Consider the following 25,999-nt stretch of genomic DNA (forward strand, 5'->3'; position numbering starts at 1 on the left):
GAAACCAGTGTTTGTCGTAACGCTTCAGCAAGTAACGGAGTTACCGGTATTACGGTTACGGTTTTCCGGTGACGTAGTAACGTACTCGTTACGTTTACAAAACTGTAACAGGTAACATACCTACTGTACGTATTTCGAGTAACAATTAAAAAAAAATTATTTATTCATTTGTTTGTCTTGTGTCCAGAAACAGCCGAGGCCTTAGTACTGGTACACACTCACGCACAACATGCACTTTAAAAAGAAAAAGAAAACACGTACACATAATGGCAGAACACGTATAAAACCCGAACACTGATGTTAGTAAATGTGAATGGTTAGTGCGCTTTTAAAATCCCACTCACTCCCGAAAACGTCAACCACCGCGCTCAGTGTATTAAAATTGCTCTGAATTCGTAAAATGGGGGAAAATGAACATATGTTTTGCACGTAAAACGTGTTGTGGTGTCGACAGTTTACTCGGGGGACAGATATAAATAAAGCAGAGAAACAAGCCTGGGGCAACGTAATCTACTATGCACAGTTTTATACAAAAATACCTAATCACGAAAACTGCGACGAGCCTCTAGTGATTGCAAGTTGAGTCAACCTAACATTGACTCGTAGCCTAAAAAAAACAAAAAAAAACGGCGGCCGTATTAACGGTTGTAAACAATCCGTGCCAACTTTCTCTGCACACGTTCTAGGCCATCAGAGTTGGTCACACCCAGACAGTTCCAAACTAAAGAGCCAAATTCCAGTTTTGAGCGCACTATCGATGTGTAAAGCCTGGTGAGACAGGACGGCTCTTTGAAATGACGGTATACGTGAAACAAACCCAAAAGTCGCAAGCAAGAGCTAACCAAGTTTGACACATGATTTGTAGAACTAAGGGATGAATCAATATACACTCCCAAGTCACGTACGCAATATTCGCGTCGCAATGGTTGATTGTCCAGCTTATACAAAAAATCAAGCGCACACTTCTTCCTTCATAAGGAGATCCCACATGTTTGTTTGGCGTTTAGACGTAATTTATTTTGAAGACACCATGATGAAATAGCAGTAATATCCTCCTGTGGCAGAACACAATCAACCTGTGATTTTATCTGTTTGAATATCTTAATATCATCAGCGAACTGCGGCAGATTTGAATGTTTTACGCAAAGGGAGACGTCGTTGGCAAAAATATTAAACAGCAAGGGTCCTAGAATAGAACCCTGAGGAACGCCGGAGGATGATATGTATGATTTCGACAACACACCGTTAACACGAACGTTGTTAACGCGCCCGGACAGATGTGACTGAAACCACAAACATAACGGCAAACAAACTCCATATTGCGATAACTTGTGCACTAATAGGTCATGGTGCACAAGGTCAAAGGCTTTACTAAGTCAAATAAATGGCGTCGACCTGCCCATGGTTGGCGACAATGGGGCCAACATCATCATCATCATCATTTATTATTCCTTGAAGGCCCAGGGGGCATTACACAAGGGAGTGAACACTTAAAAAACAAACAAGTAACAAAACTATTTATCTACGAAAACACGCTGTAATCTAGTTATGGGTTAGAAAAAATAAGCTAACGGCTGCAGAAAATTTCTTAGTATCAGATAAGGTAACAATTACGTCAGGCAGTGAGTTCCAGTCGTCAATGGCCAATGGTAAAGTAGACATTTGGTGAGCGACGGTTGACGATGAAATCGGACGGAGTTTGCAAGAATGGTCGAGACGAGGGAAAATGCGGTAAGGAGGTGATAACAAACTTTGTCTGAGATGACTGTTGTAATAAAAGATCCGATGAAGAAGAGAAAGACGAGACACCCTGCGGCGGTGAGAAAGAGTGTCAAGGTTAGCTGATTGGCGAAGTCCTGATATGCTTGCGTATGGGGAATAGTCGGAATAAATAAAACGGAGGGCCCTGCTTTGAACGGATTCCAGGTTGTTAGTTAGGTATGCCTGCCACGGTGACCATATGGAAGAAGCGAATTCTAGTTTAGTTCTGACCAAGGTAGTATAAGCTAGTTGTTTTACGGGGGATGTAGCTTGTCTGAGGTTACGGCGAAGAAATCCGAGAGTGCGGTTAGCATCGGCGATCACAGTTGTTATATGAGTGGTCCATGACAGGTCAGATGTCAGATGAATTCCTAGATATTTATACGATGAACAAGCAGTTACTGGGGTGCCAGAAAAGTGGTAAGAGGAGGATAGAACATGTGAACTGCGGGAAAAAGATAGCGATTTACATTTATTATAGTTTAAAGCCATTTGCCATTTATGACACCACTGAATTATAAGTTGGAGATCGTTTTGCAAGGTTAGCTGATCGTGGCGTGAATGAATGGGTCTATATATGACACAGTCATCGGCGAACAAACGTACTTCAGAAGTGATGCCATGGTGGAGATCATTAATGTAGATTAAAAAAAGAAGGGGGCCAAGAACGCTTCCCTGAGGGACGCCAGACGTTACTGCGCTTGTGGTTGATTTTATATTGTTAATAGAAGTGTACTGTGTGCGATTAGTAAGGAATTCAGAAATCCAATTGACTACTGAGGGGTGAAGATTAATATTTCTTAGTTTCATTAAAAGACGTTGATGAGGAACCCTGTCAAATGCTTTGGAGAAGTCAATAAAGATGGCGTCAGTTTGAACATTGGAATCGAAATTTGAGTAAACGTCAGTTAGAAATGCTGTTAGCTGAGTTTCGCATGAGTAGGACTTGCGAAATCCGTGCTGGTGCTTGAAAAGGAGGTTATGAGAGTCTAGGAAATTTATTATGTTAGAATAGAGAATGTGCTCCAAGAGTTTGCATGAAACGCTGGTGAGCGAGATGGGACGATAGTTGCTGATTAGTTGGCGATCGCCTGTTTTATGAACGGGTATGACGTTAGCAACTTTCCAATCTGATGGTACTTCAGAGAGTTTAAGAGATTGAGAGAATATGTCACAGAGGAAAGTGGAAGAAATGTGTTTAGTGTTTATTAATACCTTAGAGTTAATTTGGTCATCTCCGGAGCTGGAGGACACCTTTAGTTAATGTATAGCCTTAAGTACTCCAGTACGGTCAATTATGATAGGATCCATGAGAGGGTGAGTGAATTGGCACGAGTCGGGAATATTTAGTAAGTCCTCGTTAGTAAAGATGGAGCAGAAGAAATTATTAATAGCAAGAGCGCCGTGTTTATCAGATAGCGGAAGTCCGTCGTCATCTACAAATTGCAAAGGAAGTGAAAGTGCCGGATTGATTATTTTCCAAAACTTCTTTGGTTTCGTGGTTAGTATGTTGGGGAGGTCGATACTATAGAATTTGGTTTTGGCGTGATTTATTGCTGATTTATAAGCCCTAGCGCATTCGTAGTAGATGTTCCAAGAAGCCGTAGTGTTGACAGCCTTAGTCCGCTTATAGAGTCTTTTTTTCCTATTGGATTGACTATGAATTGTTTTATTGTACCAAGGGTTAGTGTTGTCAGATATAATACGGGTCAGTGGAATAAAGCGTTCGATTAGGTAGATCATTTTATCTTTGAATAGAGTCCAGTTTTCTGGACTCTATTCTATGACTCAAATACTCAGCTAAGTTAGTTTCAATACTTTCAGACTTTACAAAACCGTGTCGAGATTCATTTAATATTTCTTGGAAATAGCTAGAAAGGTGCACTATCAGTTTTCGCAACAACATGATTAAGCGCTCGTGGCTCTGAGCTCGCAGATTGCATATCACACAAAAATACACTTGAGAAGTATGACGAAAAGATTTCGCCGACAACACGGGGGTCAGAATGAAACCCGGAATCATTTGACAACGTAACGGACTTGGCTTCAGTGCCCAATACCTTATTCTTGTACTTCCAAATATTATTAGGATTTTTCAGCAGTTCGTTCTCAGTGTTATTCCTAAAGTTTTCTTTATCTCTCTGATAAAGAAACTTTACTTCGACCCTTGTTCTACTAAATTTCGCGTACCAAGCGTCACCGTGGCCATGTTTATAATGTCGATGAAATCGTGACTTTTCTTTTATTGTACGCTTCAGTTCAGATGAAAACCACCATGGAAACTTCCGCTTTTTACTCGTCTTAAGTGGAATAAAACGCTGAATACCACCTGTTACAATGTCAGTGAAAGCACCACAGGCTGAATTCACGTCAGTGTTTGTTATCACCAGAGATCAATCTATGTTCGTGAAATGATGGTAAAGACCCAGGTAATTTCCCTGCTTAGAGTCGAAAGACACATGGTTGTATGCGGGCTTAAGTTGAAACGGCAATTTTACGGTTGCTACAAACGGATCGTGCCAAACATCAGCTGAAACCACTAAAGCGTCAACTCTCGAAACTACAACGTCACAGTCGTTAACAATGCATAGATGCCACACATTTCCCGCAGTTTTTTTTTTTTATACTATTTAGTTGTAAAAGGCAGTTGAAGCTTAGGAACTAAAATAAGACACGGGCCTTTTCTGCCGTATCATCATGGCTCGTGTTATCAACACACAGGGAGCTCCAGTGAACACCACGAAGATTAAAGTCTCCTAAAAGAAGAATGCGATAACGACAGGGATCCAGTTTTGCCTCAAGCGTACTAAAATAGTGTTGGAACAGCGAAGTGCTGAATTCTGGTGGAAAGTAGTAGTTTCCATTTAGCAGATTAGTTCGATCCTTCATCGGTACCTCAACCCATACGCATACTTCATAATCCTCAAGGTCTTCTCGGCGAAAAGAAACAAAATCGATATTTATAGCCAGTCAGAACCCCGCCTCCAAAACGTTTGCCGGATTTAACAGGATCCCTGTCATGGCGATATACGTTATAATTTTTATTGAAATACTCAGAGGATGGAATTTCTGTGTGTAGCCACGTTTCTGTAAGGAACGTGTAACGTAGTTACGTAACTCGTAACATATATTCTTCACAAGACTTTAAAAAAATTACATTCCAATTTTTTTCCGTCTTTCTAAGCGCCAAGTCATAAATTTGTGCGTTTTTTTTGCGTTTTGCTTGCGTTTTTTTTTTTTTTGTTATCATTTACGCGGAACCGTAAAAAAGATAAGGTAATTACGTTCAATTTCTGGATGGACATAATATTTCTTGAAATATCGCGCTATGCATACCTGTAACGTGAAAAAGTGATTCTCGTTAATTCACAATTAAAAAGTAACGCAAAAGTAACGTGCGTTACTTTTAACGGTAACGCTAACACGTTCATTTTATTAGGGGGTTTTCGTACATCGTTTTGGCAGTCCCGCAACTCTCTCCGCAACCCGTTACGATACTCAGAACTCTACAGTCAAGCCCCATTTACTGACAAAGCCTGGCAGATCGCCACCAGAAGCGGCCGCCGAAATGGAAAAGGTGGAGCGGCAGACAACGGATGAGAGGAGAGCCACGTGACTGGCGCCACGCTGTGGCGAGACGCCGAAACACACTTCTCCCGAGCGAACAAGTGTGTTCTGGGTCCTCGCCGCTGCAAAAGCTGTGCGCTGACGTCCAGGCTCCCCGAAAAATGGCTCTCTGATGCTCTGTGCTACCAGATCCTCGCGCTCCAAATCTGAGACCGGGCACTCTATGGCTCCGTCGTCGAACTGCCAGGCTTCGTCGGTATAAAGGAGGCTATGGTCAAGGCCATCGACGCGCAGACCCAGTAGCGGCTTCTTCGCTGCGGAGGGCTTAGCGGAGGGGGAAACCCGGCCCACGAAAACTCCTTAATTTGAGGTAACGCAGGTCGGTAGCGCGTTCCCTTTATTTGCAAGTAACGAATAACGTACGCCAGTACTCTTCTTCGGTAACGCCTACAACACTGCCAGAAAGCCGCAAGCTAACACACTTAGAGACAAATAGACCAGGAAAACGCTCCATTCGTTAGAACAATTGCGTTGCGGGTTACGTCTAGACAGAGGGGTGTTAGCCCGCCCCAAGGGGTGCTTCATGTTTCCGCCGTATAGACGAACAATCTGGTCAATGCAGTAGGACTGCTAACGTGTTGGTTTTTTCCGTGCGTCACGTAGCTCACGGATTCGCTTCCTGTGTGCTGCAGCAGGATGACCAGGGCACGTGATCATTGTCACTAAATATCATAGCTACGAAGTATGGTCAGTTTTTATTTATTTATAATGGTTTTTTTTTTTTTGTCTTTGTTTTTGCCATTACCCTCGTTGGAGGCAGCCCGCTTGAAGCAAGTCTCTATGTGTCAACCATAGCCTCCTCTATACTCACAAAGCCTGGCAGTTCGACGACGGAGCCATAGAGTGCCCGGTCGCAGATTTGGAGCGCGAGGATCTCGTAGCACAGAGCATCAAAGAGCCATTTCTCGGGGAACCTGGACGTCAGCGCACAGCTTTTGCAGCGGTGAGGACCCGAAACACACTTGTTTGCTCGGGAGAAGTGTGTTTCGGCGTCTCGCCGCAGCGGGGCGCCAGTCACGTGGCTCTCCTCTCGTCTGTTGTCTGCCGCTCCACCTTTTCCATTTCGGTGGCCGCTTCTCCTGGCGATTTGCCAGGCTTTTACATTGTACAGGCTATGTGCCAACTTGTCCCAACTTTCCGAACACCAACTTTTGAGAACCCGCGCTCGTTACACCCTAGTTTGCAGATTAGTTAGGTTGTCAGGGTATCTGAAACCGCACCCCGGTCTTCGCGCCGCTCATCCGACCGGCGAAGAAGCAGCAAAAAAGGAGCACCGAGGCTAACAGGCGGCAGAAAGCAAATTTTGCTCGCAGCCAGCGTCGACGCACCGAGCCCTTAGCGACAAAAAGAAATGCCATCAACACACACCGGAAGAGCTGCAGCGGGGAAAGGCAGAAGGGGAGAGGCGAGCCCGGCTTTGAGCGGCTCGGCCAGCGGCTTTGGAAGCGGCTAACGTACAGCGAGGACCCCGTATAGCCCCGGAGCGTTACTTGTCCGCCTGGCGGCAGTCGCCGTGGAGACCGAAGCGCCCCCGCTCTAATTACGAGAGGCGCGGCTTCCCTCTTGTTAATTGTCTTCCTTCATTACGCGGACTTCCCACCCCCGGAGAAAAGAAGAAACGGCCGGCACAAAAGCAGAGACAAGTGCTCCGGGAACAAAGGCCCCGCCGCGGGCGGAGCGGGGTGGCCAGTTGCCCGGAGACCCAAGAACCGTTCGTCCCTCCTGGCCTCGTGCTTTCTGCACTTGGGGCTTTCTTTTTTCTTTCACCTTTAAGCTTTCTTTCTTCGCCGCTGGACCTTTTGACGCTGGTTCTTTATTGTTTCTCGGCTACGTTTTCCCCTTGTTTCGTCTTTACCTCCTCTGATTTCCTCGGATGCCCTTTGGCGGCCGGGCTCTTTCTGGGTTTGGGGTTCGTGTGATTCTGGGTCGCTAACCCATGGCTGGACCTTACGGTTAGGGAAGCGTCCTTTTTCTTCTTCTGGGCTTTTGAATGATAGGCTTCGACTCCGGCTGGATGTGACTCGGTCGAGCTTCGCGGTTCGACTTTTGTACTTCGGTTTCTGCGTTTCGCGCAGTTTTCATAGCTCCTCTTATTGTTTTCCCTTCACGGTGCCGGACTCTTCTTTGGTTTGTGCGTGTCGCTTCGACTCCGGCTGGTGGTCCCAAGGCCTCCGGCCGGTATGGTTATTTCGGTCTTGTCACCCAAATATATGACTGAATTTGTGTGTTATGGTGATAGCACATTTCAGCTCCTTCCCTATGTGTAATTATGTTAGTCCACGAGCTGAAGATCCCCACAACTTCCGGCGCAGGTTCACGTAAATTTTTCCAACGTTCCTGTTCACTGGTTTTAAATTTCGAGTCTCACAAATACCTGTACAAAGTTTCGATTTGGTTTACGAAGAGCGTCATGCGTCATACAACCGTTTTTTTTTTTAATTTTTTATGAGGTTTTTGCTTACTTCAATTTAGAGTTGTCAGGCTGTATTAGCCATAACGCGATAACGGTGACCGCGCTGTATTGCCTTTGCCACAAAACACGCGCCCTTGTAAACACCGCGCGAGGGTGGAAAGGGCAACACTTAAAAACGCTATCTGCTGCACCGGTCATCCAACAAAAACAAACACAACTCAAAAATCAGACAGAGAAAGAAAGAGACAGAGAACCCGAATCAGTGCAAGCACACCGAGCCATAGTATACAAAACAACACCAATAACCTCCACGCGGGTATGGTACAACCAGGGGGGTAAAGGTGGGTGAGGAGGAGTGGCAAATCCCGTTCGCCGACATCCGGGGTCGCGAGTGAAAGATCGCGAAAGAGAGCGACAGAACACGAGAGAAAGAAAGCAAGGTTGCCAGCTGAAGGACGACAGTCGCAATGGTAATCGCGAAAACTGAAAACTCTCAGCAATATAAACAGTGATGATTTAACGTTGTAAACTAAATTCTGAGCTATTCTAACGCTTATAAAAAGCAGTATAGTCATTTCGCTGCATTAACTTCCCTTCTGTCGAAGTCTCGGAAATCTGGCGGATGCGCGGTTTCGTATTCCTCAACCGCGCCCACCCGCGCCCCACCGGCGAAGCCGCGGTATTTGGTTTAGTTCAGCGTTGACGCGAGGCCGTACATCTGCGCGCTATGCAAAAAGAAAGCTTCGAAAGGAACGCGAATATCTTTCCACCGGTAAGTTCGTGGATTGTTGAAGTTCATGACACTGCTTCGATGATATAATTATATTCGTGAAATCGAAGGCAGTTGGTAACCATGTATGGGACCCCGAGGGTCTGCCTGCATACTCCGCCGCTTGCGGCAGCCAGAATGCATGGGAAAACGGCGGACCTTTCCTCTAAAGTTAGTATGTATGATCTCTATGGGTACAACATTATCACCGAGCGGACAGTGAGGGGAAAAAAAACAAACAAAAAACGATAAAACACAAACGCCGCTCCTCGCAATCTCATGTCAGGATATTCTCGTTGCAATTTCCGAAGTGACGCATATTACCATATTGTAAGATTTTTTTTCTCTTTTTAGCACAAAAGTGTTTAATGGTTGGCAGCCAAGGGAGTGTAAATAGGACAGGACCCGGCATGACGTCATGTCCAGCGACGCCGGAAAAATAACCGGTTCCTATCATTTTTTGATGACATGTTTGATGTCGTAACTACAAAGATCTTAGTAATTACCTTTTTCTTGCGTAGTTGGCCTTTATAGATGCGGCGACCACGAACCCCTCAACGAGAAAGTTGTAACTTCTGTCGAATTGTCGTTCCGAGTCCGATCGGCTCTTGAAGAAGCGATATACCTCATCATCTTTAACGGCTGGGAGCTGGGAAAGGTCGTTCACCCAACCCGTGATCGGGAAAACGCTACCTGCAGCCATACAGAGGCGAAGGGATCGACGAAACAAGAACGCTACAGTCAAAACAACCATGCCGGCCGCAACAGGGTCCTTCCCAATGGCGACGGCCGCCCAATGTTGTTGGACTCGTTCAGCGGATTTTCGCTGTTGCCAGATTTTTTGAAAGGGGTGTATACTGCCTTGCGCACCGACGCGCTCTCATCCAAGCTCGATCGTCTGCTCGCCGCTCGGTCGCCACGTTAGGCTTAGGCTACGTCTGGTCCGTGCAACCTGAGGTCTGCTTCGCCTGCTCGCTGTCCCGGCTGGCTTTCGATATGATCGGCTTACCAAAAGAAGATTCGATGCGAACCCGCATTCTCATCACGGCGGAGAGAATCGACCACCGACCGGGAGCAGTGCTTGTACGGCTTTCTCGACCCGCGGTGCCGTTCTCAGCTTCCGTGCGTACGGCGACCGACACGCTCGCTTTCCCAAAACCGCGCTACGACGACTCGCTCTAGACGACGCTTCAGAGGCGGTGTCGAGAGGATAGGCCACACGCCGACTTCCTAGTAATCGGGCAAGCGTTGGGCTCCAAACCTCACCCGTTCGACACCGATTCGGTGGACGCCGCCATGGAAATACGGGGCAAACAACCGCGTTGCCGCGGCAATGCCATGGCAACGCCGATGTTTATCCCATATTTTCATAACGGCGTCCGCTAAAAAGCCCCTAAAAAAAAAAAAAAAAAGTTTTTTTTTACAGCAAAGCTGTAATGCACTAGGATCTGGGGAAAAGTGCGTCCGCGGATGTTGACAGAAAACTCCCCATTGGTCGTCGCAAGTATGAATAAATAAAAATAAAAAGAGGGGGCACAATGTAAGGGCGCAAACGAGCTGGTGTACATTGCACATGGTTGAAAAAACCCCGAGACTGCGGGTAAACGACACAACACTAAAGTGTTGTGTCGTTTACCCGCAGTCTCGGGGTTTTTTAACGGACGACACAACACTAAAGTGTTGTGTCGTTTACCCGCAGTCTCGGGGTTTTTTAACGGACGACACAACACTAAAGTGTTGTGTCGTTTACCCGCAGTCTCGGGGTTTTTTCAACCATGTGCAGAGGGGGCAACCAGAGCGAGTCAGCCTTCCTTGGCATTATTTGATAGTGAGGTCCTGATCCCTTGTTATCATCTTTAGGCATCGTCCTTCAGGTCGTCCTATGCGTCGTCCTCGAGGTCGCCCTATACGTCGTCCTAGGAGTCGTTTTCGAGGTCGTCCTAGAAGTGGTTTTGAGGTCGTTCGAGACGTCGTCCTCGAGGTCGTCCTAGACGTCGTCCTCTAAGCATCGTCCTAGACGTCGTAAAAGTTCGTAGAGTCCCGTTCAACGCTTCTGCGTCCTGGGACACGCGTGTCAAAAGATTTAGTTCTACGCCAAAAACAATTTTTGGAGCAATATTAACGACGCGAGACGCGATTTAGTCAGCAGCACGGTGGAAGAATTACATTAAGGCGATGACTCTGGCAGCTCTTCCCGCGGGGAGCGAGCGACCAGATCGTGTTCGGAGCTAGCCTCGAACCAGGAGTAGTTAGTTCCGCGCCACCGCGGAGGGTACTGAGCTATGAGCACCGTGGGTATGAGGTCCCTCCTAGGCAACCACGGTGTCGGCGGCGTAGCGTGTTTGCCTTTTTCGCGGTGCGGTGGTGTGGTGGTGGTGTGCGGCCAGTGGCTGGCCTCGTGTCTGCTTTGGTGCTGTGTCGATCAGAGTTGCCACCATCGTGCACGAAGGTGAGCCTTAACCCGAAGAAGAAGTTCTGCTATAAGGATGGGAAAGACGTGCTTCGTTCCTAACTGCAATTCGGGGTACCGGAACTCGAATGACGCTCGCCCGGAGCAGTGGCGTCGTGCAATCCCGAGGGCCGATCGCAAGTTACTACCAAGTTATGATGTTTGTGCCAAGCACTTCCCCGACGAACTGATATCGAAATGGTATCATGCGGAGTTCGGTAGGAGATTCTCCTCCATGCTGCACAGAAGCCCGTGCTATCTGTAGACGCTGTAGTCGCTGTTCGCTTGCGAAGTACCATACACGTTACCTATAATACCTGCAAGACCTGTAAGACGGGGTGATACCATAGTGTGAGTGCATAGATGAAAATTGATTTATGTCCTATAACCTCTACTACTGTTCGACTTTCAGTCACTGTGTCATCATTTCAGTCAGTATGTCATCATACTGTGTCATCATTTCAGTCACTGTCATCATAAATAAAAATGTTTTCTGCTCACATGGTTTGTATGTACAACAGCACAGTTGACATCGTAAGTATAAACCATTTGTAATGCTAATATCTGTCTGCGCATGTAAAGAATTATTTAAGCTCTACAATGTAACGTTACTAGAATTTGTTTTCCACTAAGAAGGCAGAAGCTGGGTGGAAAAAAATCCACAGACCTTCTATAAAGCCACGCAATGTGTGTAAACAATTTACGGAACTGTTACCAAACATGCTATCGGACAAAACATGCGAGCACGACCCATCTGCTTAACGGAATTATTTTAAATTACTCTAAACTAGTGAAATTCCAGTAGATCGCGTCGGGAAGTTTTTCATTTATACGAGTATTTTTGTCACGTTGAGTCATCATCGGAATGTTCTCGTTCAAAAGACAGCAACCGCACGGGGGAAAAGACAGTCAGTGTCAATGCGCCAACATAAATCCATTATTTCAGCACACAGTACACAGGGACCTCTATACTACGGCGCCATCTATCCCCGTGCGAGTGAAGCGCGCTCGGTGCGCCGAACATAATGTGGTCGCCGCGTCGGACAGAGAGTCCTCACCTAAATGTATTTCTTCCACCGTGGTCAGCAGTCACCTCCTTTCCACTTGTTTTCTCTCTCGGCATTTCGGGCGCGTGGAGGGGAGGTGGATCAGCTTCGCCTTCACGTTGAGGTGGAAAGAGCGAATGACCATCTCGCCCAGCAAATGTCCATTCCGTGACGTCATGGACTTTGCACGCAGAATTTCAAATAAATCTCTCACTAACGATACTACTCTATTTTTTTTTTTTTTTTTGCGTGAAATTAATTTTTGAAACGCGTGTCCCAACCAGATTGTTTAAAAAAAAGTCTAGAACCCCTCCACCTCACGTAATGATGGAGGACCAGCGAACCTGTTATTTTACGACGTCTAGGACGATGCCTTGAGGACGACGTCTAGGGCGACCTTGAGGATGATTCCTAGAGATAGCGAGGGATCAGGACCTCACTATCTAATATTGCCAAGGAAGGCTGACTCGCTCTGGTTTTTCATTTTAATTTTTCATTTATTTATGCATACTTGCCATTTATGCATATTTATGCATACATTTCCATTTTTATTTATGCATACTTGCCACGAATAAGAGAGAATTTTGTGTCAACATCCGCGGACGCATTTTTTCCCAGATCCTAACGTTAACAACTTCTCTGTAAAAAAAAAATAAATAAATAAAAAAGTTTGTTGGAAAAAGGACGTGTCCTATTTAAACCCCTTAAAAAGTTTTCTCGTTTTTATTTTTTAGTTTCACTGTCGATATATATGTCACGTTGGCTGTGCTCCGATCCCGAAGCGAGATAAGCAGAATCGCGACGTTTGGTCCTTGAGTGTCGCTACTCCGCAAATGTCGTTTCTCGGCAGTGCTCCAGAGCGGGGTGAGAAGCGCACTTAGCGGAGCTAGCTAACCCGCCCGAACAGACCACGAACAAAAAAGAAATATTACGCAGTTTACCAACATGTCAGTGTTGGATACGAAACTCGTATCAAATAGTACGCTACACGATACGATAATCGAAAGCTCCGCAAATTTTCCCAGGCCTAGTGTAGCAATCCGACAGCGTTTCGGAGTCTCGAGTTTTTCAGTATTGAAAAAGGCGTCCATGGATGTTAACCGCCCATGAATGTTAACAAACAACTCCCGTTAACACTAAATAAAAAGAGAAGGCAACCGGCGTGAGTCAGCCTTCCTTGGCATTATGAGATGTTGGGTCCTGATCCCTTGTTATCATCTACGGTCACCGACTTACCTCGGCTAAGGGTGCGATGTGACGACGCTGAGGGCAGAACACGCCGATCTAACCTTCTTATCTTTCGATTCCGCGATGCTGAAAAAGAGACTTGGGCTCAATCGGAAAAAAATTTTCCTCGAGGTGGGCCTCGAAAAAGTGGGTTTAGATTTGGTCCATAAGTGACCATAAGCAATGATCACTTTAGTCAGTAATAATTAAATAAAGACAATTAAACAACAAAGTCGTGTCCGTGTCTTCATTGCAATCATATGTAAATCGTCTAGATGTATAGTTGTCGTAAAGAAACAGCTTCGGTAGTCCTCCATCTTCACGTGAAGTGGATGGGCTCAACAATTTCGTACAATTTTTTTTTTTTTTTAAATGTGACTCTTGGCCCTTTTCTGCACACGAAAATTAAAAAAAGAAAAAGTCAGCGTACTAAAAAGCTAGCGCACACACTCACAGCCCCCTTTTTAACACCGCATAGTTTTATCGTCTTCAGATAGCGCAGCACGTACCGAAGGTCACGACGGGTTCCGGCGTTCGCGTTTCATTCCCCTGCTGATAGCACGCGAGAAATTACAGTGTAACGTGGGTCTTTCCCCACCGTCACCGAGAAGAGAGGCGAGATGACCACTGCGCCCTATAACGAAGCGCCAACGGTTCGGCGGGGGCCAGAAAGCAGCGAGCCGAGCATGCCCCAACGACCAAAGAGCAGCAAAAAAGAGCGAAGCAAGAAGAAGGTTCGGCCCTGCTTCCTTCCTTCCCGCGGAAAGAAGACGACGAAGACGAAGGCCGGCGGCGGTGGACGCCGGAATCGCAGCGACCAGCGACGGGAGCAAAACCGACAAGCAACCGCGCTCGCTGCTTTTCACCGAGAGAAAGAAAAGCTGCCCGCAGGCCACCGCGGCGGCACAAGGCTCGCGCGCACGACCAAGAGGCGCATTAGGAGACGGGCCGCGCTCTTCCCCGCCATATCCTTCCCCTCCCTTCCTCCCCGGAGAAGGATATAAAGGATTTTTGACGTCCGCCCGAGAGAAGCGGAAGCCAGCACGGCCGAACGCGAACCCGACCAACGGAGCAGCCAAGCGCGACTCCGTTCTCTGTTTACTCTTTTCATTTATGTATGGCTCCCCAGAAGAAGGGGAGGAAGTAGCTCCACGCAGCAGCGTCGCTCGAGGGAGTCTAAAGGAAGAGCGCAGAAAAAAAAAAGAGGGAAAAACTTCGATCTCTCTCCCGCTGAGCACCTAAGACCGACCGACAGAGCAACCCGCGGCCGGGTTGGCGGCCGGGCGGGCAAGCGAGCCCGGGGTTGGCGGTTTCAAACCACAAGGCCCCCCCGCCACCACGCGGCCGTTATCAGCGCGGGGCCAGGCGGTCTAGACTCGCTTCACTGGCCTTTTCCTCCTTCCTTCGCTTCCTTCCCGAAACCCCCGCTTGTCGCCCCCATTCCCTGTAGAACCTCTCTCGCAGGATGAGTCACCCTTCCCCCGAAAAACTGAGCGCCACGCAAACACACGCACGAAAAGAAGGCGCAATAGACCTTTTTTTTTCTTCCCCAGCCTCAAATAGGGATGAATCCCTTCTCCCCACTTTTCCTTCCCCGAATGCAATACACCCTCTTTCTCGTCCCTCCGCGAAACCCCAAGACTCGTCGTTCGTTCGACTGACCATTTGGGGAGAAACGGGATTAGAAAGGATCTCCCGGCTAACGTCGGCCTTCCTTTTCTCCCTTCGCTCTCCCCATTTCCCCGTTCCCTTTCCCAATGTCCAATAAGAGCCACCGTCCCGAGCATACCCCCCCACCCCAACTTTAGCGCCGCTAACCCGAAAGCACAGACGCGCGTGGTCATCATCCCCCCTACACCCCTATACCACGCGCTCACCGCCATACAGCCCAAAGACTAATATCGGCCAGTACCTTTTGTTCCCTTCTTCCTTTTCATTTTCCCCTTTTTGCCTTTCAGACCCAAGCACCAAAGTCCCATCGATATATGACATTTTTACGGGTTAGATGGGAAAGGGCGCGTGTCACTTTCTCTTCACCGTTCCCCCCCTCCCCCCCCCCCCCCAAACTGGGAAGGAATGGGGGAAGTCTAGAAAAGGGGAGAGAGAAGAATAAAGAGGGAAAGAATGGAGCAACGAAACTAGTTTATATACTTCCTTCTTTACTATTTTTTGTATGTCTTCCAAAAAAAAAAAAAAGCACGCTGGAAAAAAAGAAAAAAAGAACCTCCAACCTCCGCAGGGTGTATAATACGGAGGGCTTTTCCTCAATTCCCTTTCATCCCTGCTGCCTCTTTGATCCGCACGGGCTTGGCCATTTTGACTCTTTGGCATTGTTTTCCTACCTTTTATTTATTTTCATCCTTTAGCGACCCTTTATTTTGGGCGTCAGGTTCAAACGCCACGATTTGGCTCGACGCGACGCCCCCCCCCCCCCCCCTTTCACTCAGAAAAAAAGAAGAAAAAAAGAAAAAGAAAAGGAAAACGTGCACACAGAAAAGGATGGCCATGAAGGAAAAGGACTGAAGGATCAGTCCCAAAGCAGCGGCCCCGAGCAATTCCGCATTGCCGAGAAAGGATCACGCCACTGGTGGGAGGCACTGGGCTCCGCCAAACCAACCAGCCACATGCGAGGAACTCCGAGCAATTACAGGCCGGTTCACCCCGTTTGCCTTTTTGGGCAAACGGGGTGAACCGCTAACTGACTGGCGCCATATGTAAGATAGTCCCACAACGCCTTTCCGGACTGCGTACCAGACTGAAGGTTTTGCAATGTTTGCGAGATAAATCCACGCGCTATCATAAGAAATTGTCTCTGACAACACCTGCGTCGGGACGAGTTCAGGCACGAAGTGAAAGAACGACGCGCGACTTCTACGCAGACCGAAATTGTCCCAGGGCTACGCGATAGATGACGCCGGCCTGCCCTCTCGTCGTTAGCGGTCACGTGCGGCTGCTGCGCAATCGATTGCGCGCTCAAACGCAAACCTGTGAAGCTGCGCCTTAAAGGCCGACCTGCAGAATCGTTTCTGCCGGCCAGAAAACCGGTTCCCAATTTCCTTCTCTCCGTTCTCTCTCGCACTCTTCTCTCCTCCTCTCCCCACAGGAGCGGGTGTTTGAGCTGCTCCCCACAGAAAGGGGGAGGGTCTCCCCCTGTCTCGAATGAAAAGAAGGAGTTGCGGCAGAGTTTCCTCCTTTCTGGCTGCTCGTCGGCCTTTAAGAGTGGTCCCCTCCATCTCGGGGTCGCGCCTCCACTTGATCGGCGCTTGGCTTCTAGAAGTGCTGCTATTATCAGTGGCGAACGCGCTAGGGGCAGGTAACATCTTCTATAACAATGTTTTAGAGTAGTTTATGTTGCTGTTCTGGACAGCAAGTATGCACACGTAGTGTAGAGTGCCTCAAAAAGCACGGGTGCGAGAACGTAGCTCTGCAAGATGCTTCGTGTGCGGGAGTACTCACGTATAGAGAAAGCACTTTCAAAAGCCACGCATTACAGTCCGTGCCACTGTAAAGCGCGAAACACATGTACGACGAAACCGTCCGATCCGACGTCCGACCGCGCAATACGACGGTCGGAGGCGAGGGTTTTCAACGCTCTCCGATGCTACGAAAACCCTCTCCCCTCAAGGTCATTCCGGCAGTCCGCACGTCGGATCGGACGGTTTCGTCGTACATGTGGTTCGCGCTTATGTGTAACGAACTTGACTTTTGAGACGGAGGAAAGATGCTTCCTACGGAGAGGTTGGACCAAAGACAGGTTGAACGGCAGGGAGTCGATAAGAGGCGTTGTCCCCCACCCCTATTACTTCGAAATACATAGCAATGATCTTTGAGAATTCAAAAGCGACGGAGGCCACACTGTATCGAGCGAAATTACTGAAGGCATGTCGAAAGCAACTCAAACTTATAAAGATAGAAGTCCCGTAAAAACAGCCGTTTTGTCAAACTAAAACCTCCGAATGATGTAACAGGTTTTAGGAAGGTCCAGAAGGACGGTCAGGTGCTGCTGCTCAAGAACGGGGCAAAGTAAGTTCGGAAGTCAGGGAACGATGGGAGCGCAACATCTCTAGATAGCCACCAAGAACATCCTGAACCAAGAAAGGTGATATAGCATTCAAATTAAACGATTTAGAGTACCTGCTATCGCAAGAGCTGCCTATCAGCGAGCGTGATGCGACAAAGGAATTGTGGAAGTCAGGTTCAACCGGTACACATTACCAGAAAGGTTCCGTGCAGCAGGTCTGGAGATCATAAAAAAACAATACGTAATTATAGAACAGAGAGCGTTCCCTCAGGTTACAGCTAAACAACCCACTTGTTTTCCCATGCCGGCGTCGAAGGGTGCTTACCACAATAGGACACGCTAAAAAGAGAATGGATCCACTCTTTCCAAAGACGAACCTCACGATCCAATGCCAGCTTCTTGATACAAACAAAACAAAACGTAAAAAAATAAATAAAAAACAGATAGCGAATAATGCATCGTCACGAACTGGCATACGCACATAGCGCGACACCGTTAGCACGAACGTGCGGTAGACCGTTTTCTTTACATTTTTTAATTCAACAGCTGTCATAACATGTACCAGAGGGACGGAAAGTCCTCATTCGGGGCGCTAATTCCATGGAATACATTTTAGCGCTCAAAACACAAGGACACAAATACGAGAATCAGACACCACAGTGCACTGTGTGTGGTGTCTGATTCTCGTCTTTGTGGCCTTGTGTTTTGAGCGCTAAAATGTATTCCAAGTTCCAAAACCAACTACACTAATTCCAGTGGTGAAAATTGCTTCCTCAGCTAGACGCAAATACAAAAGCATTGATGCCTCACTCGTAGTAACAGTATCGCTCAGTGGACCACTCTTTTGATTTCTCGCTTAACATAGTCTCCGTCAGCGGGTGAACTCCCTCCGCGACCGAACAAGTCCAAGGGCACTTCGGAGCAGACTACGGGTACTCAAAGCGACATGTTCAGAAAGTACTTTGTGATGAGTCCGCTGGAGAAATGTCTCACGTGGGAGACCAGCCATCGCAGTAGTACTGTGTGCATTCGTTCACATTCATCAGTGAAATCCACCAACCCCGTAAGCGCGAGGACCGGGTGCTTTACTGGCGATCTAGGGATGTCAAGGGCTGGCGGAGCTCAGAAGAGGGACGCCCGGTGGGTCGACTATTAATTGTAGACGTCATTCCTTTATTTGTCACGCGGAGTCACGTTTCACCTTGCAGTTCACATTCCCATGAGCCAAAGTAAGGAACCAAATCATCAACAAAAGTTACTGAAATAGGAGCAGTCGTGATACACAGAAAAAATTCCGAGGACACCTAAGAACTTCTTTTGAGTTGTGAATGCGAAACCATGAATGCCGTTCTTCAGCTCCCCGAGTTCGTCTGCGGTGTACTGGCGTGGACGGCCACATTTTGCTACTGCCGAGGTTGCGGACGCCGACGATATAGATGCCTCAGGCGCCGCCATGTTCCTGGGCGCCGAGAGGAGGAGAAGCGGCCGCAGCCCCCCAGCCCAGCCCCCAGCCTGCAGCCCCCCCCCCCCCCCCCCTCCACCTCCCTCCAGCAACGCCTGACACGAGAGCGGCAGCCGAGCGCGCGCTCTCATGAAGCGGCCGCCAATGGCTATCTAGGACCCGTTTTGCTCAGCCAATGAAAAAAGAAACATTTCTTTCGCGTGTTCTTTTTTTTTTTTTTTTCGGTTACAGACGTTGCCGGCTTTGCTCCATGGGATAGTTTTTGCTTTCGCATTAAAACCAAAATCACGAAACACACGCAATACCAGCATTAGAAGGAGAAGATTGCGAAGTTTTTGTGATCGCTATTATATAGCTCCGACAATCTAAAACGGTCAGTTAAAAACCTAGAGGCAAGACCACGATCAGATCCAATAAAACCAAAATAAACCTTCGATGGACACCACAGATACAACATCACATAAGGAACTGACCACACCCAATAAAGCAAATAAAACATATAATTGTTCCACAATTTTCCGAGCTTCAGAGAAAAAAAAAGAAAACCAAAAGGCCAAAAACTCTTTTTTTAGGTTTTACCTCTAGGTCGTACGCAATTTGCTTCGGACAGGAACTACGGGAACGCCGGCATCCCTTGCAAAGGCCTATATCCTCGTGCCGAGGCACTCAAGATACCCGCGAGCGCATGAAGGGCACGAGTAGCTGCCCATTTTAAGCCCTCATACAAAGGCGGGGCCTTCCCTACAGCATTGACGGATGACCGCCAGTCTCCATAACCCCACATCGCGCAGACACCCCCCAAGATCCCCTTCGCTAAGTTCCCCTCCGGCGATGTCAACCTCCCCGGATGCACATGTCGTCCCCATCCACGCACGGCGCGGCTCCAACCCCCCAAATAGGGGGGAGGGCCAAGCAATAACCTGGCAGAAAGTATACGCTCCAGTCGACCAAGATATAAAGAGAGGCTAGAACGATGGCGGGATCTCGTTCGGGTTCCCCGAATCAAAAGCAAACCAAAATTTTCCTAAATTTTTGTATTCCTTTTTTTTTTTTTTAAGTTACAGTGGTTTTGTTTATGCGATGTACAATAAATAGCTTTTACCGAAAAAGACCGTCATAGCGTTCTTAGCATAATTAAACTGTTGATGTTTATCGGAAGAATTGTGAGTGCCCTCTTTTCTGACTTAAAAAAAAAAAAAAAACCTAACAAAAAAGTTCGTTTTTTTTTTTGTTTTTTTTAGCAGTTTGGTTGGGACACGCGCGCCGAGGTATTAGTTTTACGCGAAAAAAAAAAAGTTTTTTAGAGCAGTATTGACGGAGAGAGATCTCTGAAATTCTGCGCGCAAAATCCATGACGTCACGGAATGGTCATTCGCTGAGCGAGATGGTCATTCGCTCTTTCCACCTCAACGTGAAGGCGAAGCTGATCCACCTCTCCTCCACGCGCCCGAAACGCCTTGAGAGAAAACAAGTGGAAAGGATGTGGCTACCGACTAAATCGCGTCTCGCGCCGTCAATATTGCTCTTTTTTTTTTTTTTTTTTCGCGTAAAATAATTTTTTTGACACGAGTGCCCCAACCAGGTTGTTAAAAAAAAAATTATTTTTCTTTTCAGGTTTTTTCTTTAGCGCTTTCATTCTTCAGTTTCACCATTCCCTTTCCCACCACGCTCCCTTTTTCCTCGCTTCTACGCGCTAAGTCTTTCGAATGATCAGACGTACGGACCACTTAGAGGAAAAAGAGCGCCATGCGCCGCACGAAAAGACTAGTCCCCGACGCCATCTTGAAGGATCACGCCAGTCTGCGCATGTGCACGGCTTTATTCGTGTGGGAAGTTGCGTCCGCAGAAGCAAAAGGATGGTAAAACTGCGGCCTCGAAAGCTCCTCTGGAAGATTTAAACAGCCCATTAATCGTAGCATTTAGGCTGCTAAAGGCGTTGATTAGTCTCTTTGCCTTTTTTTAATCCTGATGTTCATCGATTTTCCCACCTGAGTTTTTCACTGGCGACTCATTGTCCGCCCTCCCCCTCTGTAATGCTTTATGCCCTGAGGGTAAAATAAATGAAATGAAAATGATTAAAATACAATTGAAAGTAAAGTCGTTATCATAACATCGTGGTAGTTGATACCCGTACCAATTGGTTTCCAATGAGTGGTCGCTAAATATTAAGTTGTACGCAGATGATTGTGTCTTATATAAAGAAGTGTTCAGTGACGACGACGCTATTGTTATTCAGAGTGATCTAAACGAAACTTCAGAGTTGTGTCAGAAATGGAAAATGTCACTTGGTATATCCAAATGCAGTCATGTTAGATTTACTAGCAAGCGTAAAATTGTTCCGACGTCATTTATATGAAGCAACCTTAGTTTAAAAGCTTTGCACGGAGGCAGTCTATCTTGAGGTGCACCTCACAGCTGGCTTACAGTGCAACAATCACGTTATACTCTGCGTTCTAAGGATAGCGGTAGGCTTCACTTTTTGCGTCGAAATTTTAGGAAGATTGGACAGACTAAAAGAAACATTTTACGTTTCTTACGTCCTGCCGATTTTAAAGTACGCTTGTATTATCTGAGACCCGCATACCCAAGGCTGTGTGAATCAAATAGAAATAACCCAAAACCAAGCGTCGAGATATCTATCCAATAACTACGATTTCCGCAAATCTCTGAAATAAAGTTGGGACTCGTTCGGAAACGTCTACAGCAAAAGCGGAAAAATCTTCGTCTTATATTTTTTCATAACCTTTATTACGGCGACACTGGTCTAAATATCAAAATATATCATGGCTCCAAAATATGTTTCTCATAGAATAAATAACCAAAGAAAAGTAGCGGACTTTTTTTTTTTTGCACAAACTGACGTCTTCAAAAAGAAATTAAAGCCGTTTACAACTCCCTGTGACACCGAATTAAAGCGCAGCTCCTGAGGACAAAGAGGGAAGGGTACTGAGGGGAGGGTCTACCCCTCCTCCCTCCTCCTCATCCTGCCTGCTACGGATCCCTCCGAGCGGCGTCGACATCGCCGTCGGCGTAACCAGGAGGTCACGTGACCCTCGTGACCTCACGGGGGCCACGTGACCTCACGGTTACGCTGACGCCGACGGCGACGCCGCTCAAGCCGGAAACGGGCGCCTAACAGCTGCGCTCTAAAAACCACACCAAAACATTTAATGATTAGAACGTGCTCCCCGAACCATTTGTAGATCTTCCTATCGTTCATTTATTTTTCGCAGAGATAATGTTATTGTAGTGGGTTCAGAATGCTTCCTTTTGAGTGTTTATCTTGTTCAATCTCATCATTTATAATTTTCTGTTGTTTCTGTGCTTTCTTAATATTTCTCCGTCTCCCCTTACTGCAATGCCCACTGGGCGATGCAGGTACAAATAAATAAATACGTAAATAAATAAATAATAATTTCACAAAAAGCGGGGAAGTTATATTCGACTGTGTATACGACTCGCTGAAAACCGAATCATCGCGCAAAACATCTTGAGGCATAAACTTGTTTTGTGCGCGAAGGTTAGAACCCGTGGCGCTACTTAATAACGTCTCAATAATAATTAGCATAAAAATTTGCTTTTACATAACTGCAGTGCACAGAGACGATGTGCTAGCGCCGTACAAACAAAAAGAAAGGGACATTGCGTTCGCAATGTCCCTTTCAAAATAAATATATTGCTTTAAAGCACGGAACACAAATGGGGCGAAAAAAAAGAAAAAGATACATCACGGTAAAAAATTTTTGAAAAATAAAGCTCCAAAATATTCAAACCAAATACAGAAGATTTCGACATGTAAGATGCAAGGCCCTGGAAAAACGCAAGGAGCAGTCACTTGCTCAAGTAAAAGAGTCCAGCTCAATCCATTCCCGACGTAGAGAAAGTAAGCATTCTCCTCTTCCAAGTGCTGCATGCTTATGGCGCCTTCGATTGATTTTGCATGGGAATAACCCCTCGTTTAAGCTTCCCGTCAATAGCGCCAGAAACCTGTAGAGTTACCGTTCTCTCTGCTTAAAACGAGTTTCGAAGAACTGGGGCGTCCTTTCGACCTCAGCATCTAGTAATGCAGACATTTTCCGAGGAACAATCTAGTTCCAATAATCGGAGTCTTAATGTAGATCTCCCATCAAACTGCGGTCGTTGGCAGGCCCAGCGCATACCAATCAGTTACAGTAGGGATTCTGAAACAATTTCAACTCGAAATATTCATTCAGCTCCAGCCAAGAGCTTTATTAATCCTCGATATCGACGTTTTTGCAACAAAACCGTCCAGGGCCTCACAAAGTTGACTGACAATAAAACAGACATTGGAGACAACGGCGGGAGCGTTACGTTAATAGCCATGCACAAATGCACGGTTCAATAAAAAAAAAAAAAAAAACCCACTAAGCTAAAAAAATATTTTTATCTGTAAAAGAGGAATAATTAGTCCAAAAAAAAAATCTTTCCCAGAAAAAAAAAAAAAAAAAAATATATATATAGGGTGTTTTTTGTTTTTTTTTCATTCTTACACATTTGTTTAAAAAAAAACGTGAAAGCTACAATAATGCGGTTTGTGCAGGTTGGTTATACGGCCAGGCGGACATTATGTGGGTGACTAATCTTTGCGATAAGTCGGCTAATTAATTAAAATTCGTTAATTAACTTTTTTAATTACTTAAAATAAACATATGGTTTCAATTAGAAACTTGCTGAGCGTCATCGAAACCCCCTAAAATAACTATTTTTAGAAGGATATAACGCCAGGGCAGCATTTTACGGCGTTCTGTAAAAACGCTCCATTTGGACGCGTTTCTAGATTTCGGTTTCTTACCGGAGCGCATCTCCGCGCCCGCGATCCTGCTCCCCGGTGGTCGGGACGCGAAGCCACCTCCTCGCCTCCCTCGTAGAATGGAGGGAAGTAGGGCGCACGTGTGTTGCGCGTCTCAGCCACTGGGGAGCAGGACCGCGGGCGCGGTGATGCGCTCCGATAAGAAACCGAAATCTAGAAACGCGTCCAAATGAAGCGTTTTTACAGAACGCCGTAAAATGCTACCCCGGCGTTATATCTTTCCAAAAATAGTTGATTTAGTGGTTTTCGATGATGCTCTACAAGTTTCTAATTGAAATCATATGTCTATTTGCAGTAATTCAAAAAGTTAATTGACAAATTTTAATTAATTAGCCGACTTATCGCAAAGATTAGCCACCCACATAATGTCCGCCTGGCCCTATAACTCACCTGCACAAACCGCGTAAGTGTAGCTTTCACGTTTTTTTTTTAAACAAATATGTAAGAATAAAAAAAAAAAAAACACCCTGTATATTAGGGCAATACTTGCGTCGTACGTGAGACTCATTTAGGTTTATGAACGATTTTGAAACATGTTCCTATTTCGGCTTCGACGCCTTACAATAAAAGCACTTTTTTCTTTTTTTCGTTTTGTTGCAGGGGGTTCTAACCAGGCAGGAGCCCTGTTCGGGAGAGAGACTCACATCATGCCCTGAACTTCGGCCACGGCCCAGGCGCTCTGTGACGGCGACGAGGACCGAGTCGTCCCGGTAGAAGACGACGCCCTGGACGCGCCTGCAGAGGAAGACGACGGCTCGCCATTCGAACCGGCTGATGGGGCCTGCAAAAAAAGCAAATATCGGCCTTGTTACTAAGGGGGACAAACTGTAATATAGTTAACTCGCAAAATGTACTTACATACTTAGTTCGCAATGCTCCTCGCAATCAAAACGTTTACAAAAGAAGGGCGACCTTCAAGATCTTCGTATGACTGTCTTTTAGCCTTACGTCAGCACCAAGTAAGGTTAAGGAAATGTTAATTACTGCGCCGGGGAAATTACGAAATCTGAAATCTCTTATGGCTGTGCGCGTCGTTTTTGTTTTTGCGTCTTCGAGGTTTAGTATCCTAGAGCGAAAGTCTAGTCATAAAGATCACGCTCCATTACTAATTCACTAAGAGATTCTCACATTGGTGGATGTAGGGATGGCCGAAGGGGCTTAGCCGAAAGAGCTCGGGGAATTGGCGGCGCGGTCACCCGAAGCGTCCTTCGGAGGCGCCCGATGTCTTGACTTTCCCTTTGGCGGCAAACGGAGGCCAGCTCCCGAAAGTGGAAGCAGATTTCCCCGCGTGGGAAGTAAACATACCTCTGTTCGCGGGTGGTCGCCCTTGCCGCCGAGGTAATTGGGGAGGCGACCTTGTCAGGGCCATGTCGGCGACTTTGGGGGAGAGAGGGAGGTCCGGCCTCCCTTCGGAATGTCGGTGCGCCTTTTTGGAGAAATTGAGTTTCAACGAGCCCGTGCGCGGAGCAAGTCGTGATCTCCCGCGGTCCCGAGGGCTCCGCGTACTTTGTCCTGCGGGGCAGAGAACTTGCCGTGCGCGGCAAGGGACTTGGCGCCGAGGCGCTATTGTTGGCGTTGGGTTGCCGCGGCATCAGCAGCGTGACAATTGTTTTGTCTTGTAAAAAGTTGTGCATAATCTGTAAATATATATTTATTTACTCTACCACCGAGTCCTGAGCGTCCCTGTGGGCACCGGAAAGAAGCCACCCTCCAGCCAGCGCAGCACTCCACGATAGACGAGAAACATTACTGGCGCAGTCGACGGGGATGGTGGACGTCGTCGGCCACTTTCAATGACTTCAAGGGCGGAAACGACGACGCCTGTGTTGGTGCGGTGCGCGGCGGCACTGAGAGGCAGCAACTCGACAATTCGGGAAGACGAACTTCAGTCGACCAAGGGTGACCAACTCATCGAGACTTGTCAACGAGACAAGGTCGGCGCCTGCTACGGCGGAGAGGAAGCCTCAAGACAACGGACTCCCCGGGGTGTGATCGACGCCGAGGACCTGCGGGCCGGCGACATCAGCGGCTATCGTAGACTCCGCAGCATCGCCAGGTACGTGGTCGCTTTCCCTTTCGTCGCCGGCTGACACCCGCGCGCTTAGCTGCATGACGAAGTGTAGCTTGCGTAGGAGGGGGAGCCCTAGGGACGGAGGCGACGAGGGGTCGCATAAGGAAGCGGTTCCGATGAGCGTTCGGTTAGCCCTTGCGAGGGAAAAAACGAAGGACCTGGAGCGGCAGGTTCGAGAGACAGAGCTCCGGGCGGAGGAGCGGAGAGCTAGAGCGCGGCTCCTCGGGCAGCGCCGTGAGGAGACGCTGCCTCGGGCAGCGGAAGGCACGGCGCCCGAGGGTCGCTTTGTCAGAGAGACAGGACCGGAGGCGCGAAGCGACCC

At 47.3% G+C, this 25,999-nt stretch overlaps 1 protein-coding gene across 2 annotated transcripts in view; it reads right to left on the reverse strand.

The window, feature by feature from the left end:
- LOC120839259 (transcription initiation protein SPT3 homolog) overlaps positions 1 to 25,999 on the reverse strand; it is a gene marked incomplete at its 3' end in the record, with an annotated part of 141,916 nt that overhangs the window by 79,571 nt on the left and 36,346 nt on the right. For both annotated transcript variants that reach the window (XM_042292083.1, XM_042292084.1), the window contains 1 exon segment: positions 24,251 to 24,387. In XM_042292083.1, coding sequence (XP_042148017.1) covers positions 24,251 to 24,387 — 137 coding nt within the window.

Source organism: Ixodes scapularis, unplaced genomic scaffold (assembly GCF_016920785.2).
Source record: "Ixodes scapularis isolate PalLabHiFi unplaced genomic scaffold, ASM1692078v2 PGA_scaffold2__306_contigs__length_199485367, whole genome shotgun sequence".
NCBI classification, from domain to species: domain Eukaryota; kingdom Metazoa; phylum Arthropoda; class Arachnida; order Ixodida; family Ixodidae; genus Ixodes; species Ixodes scapularis.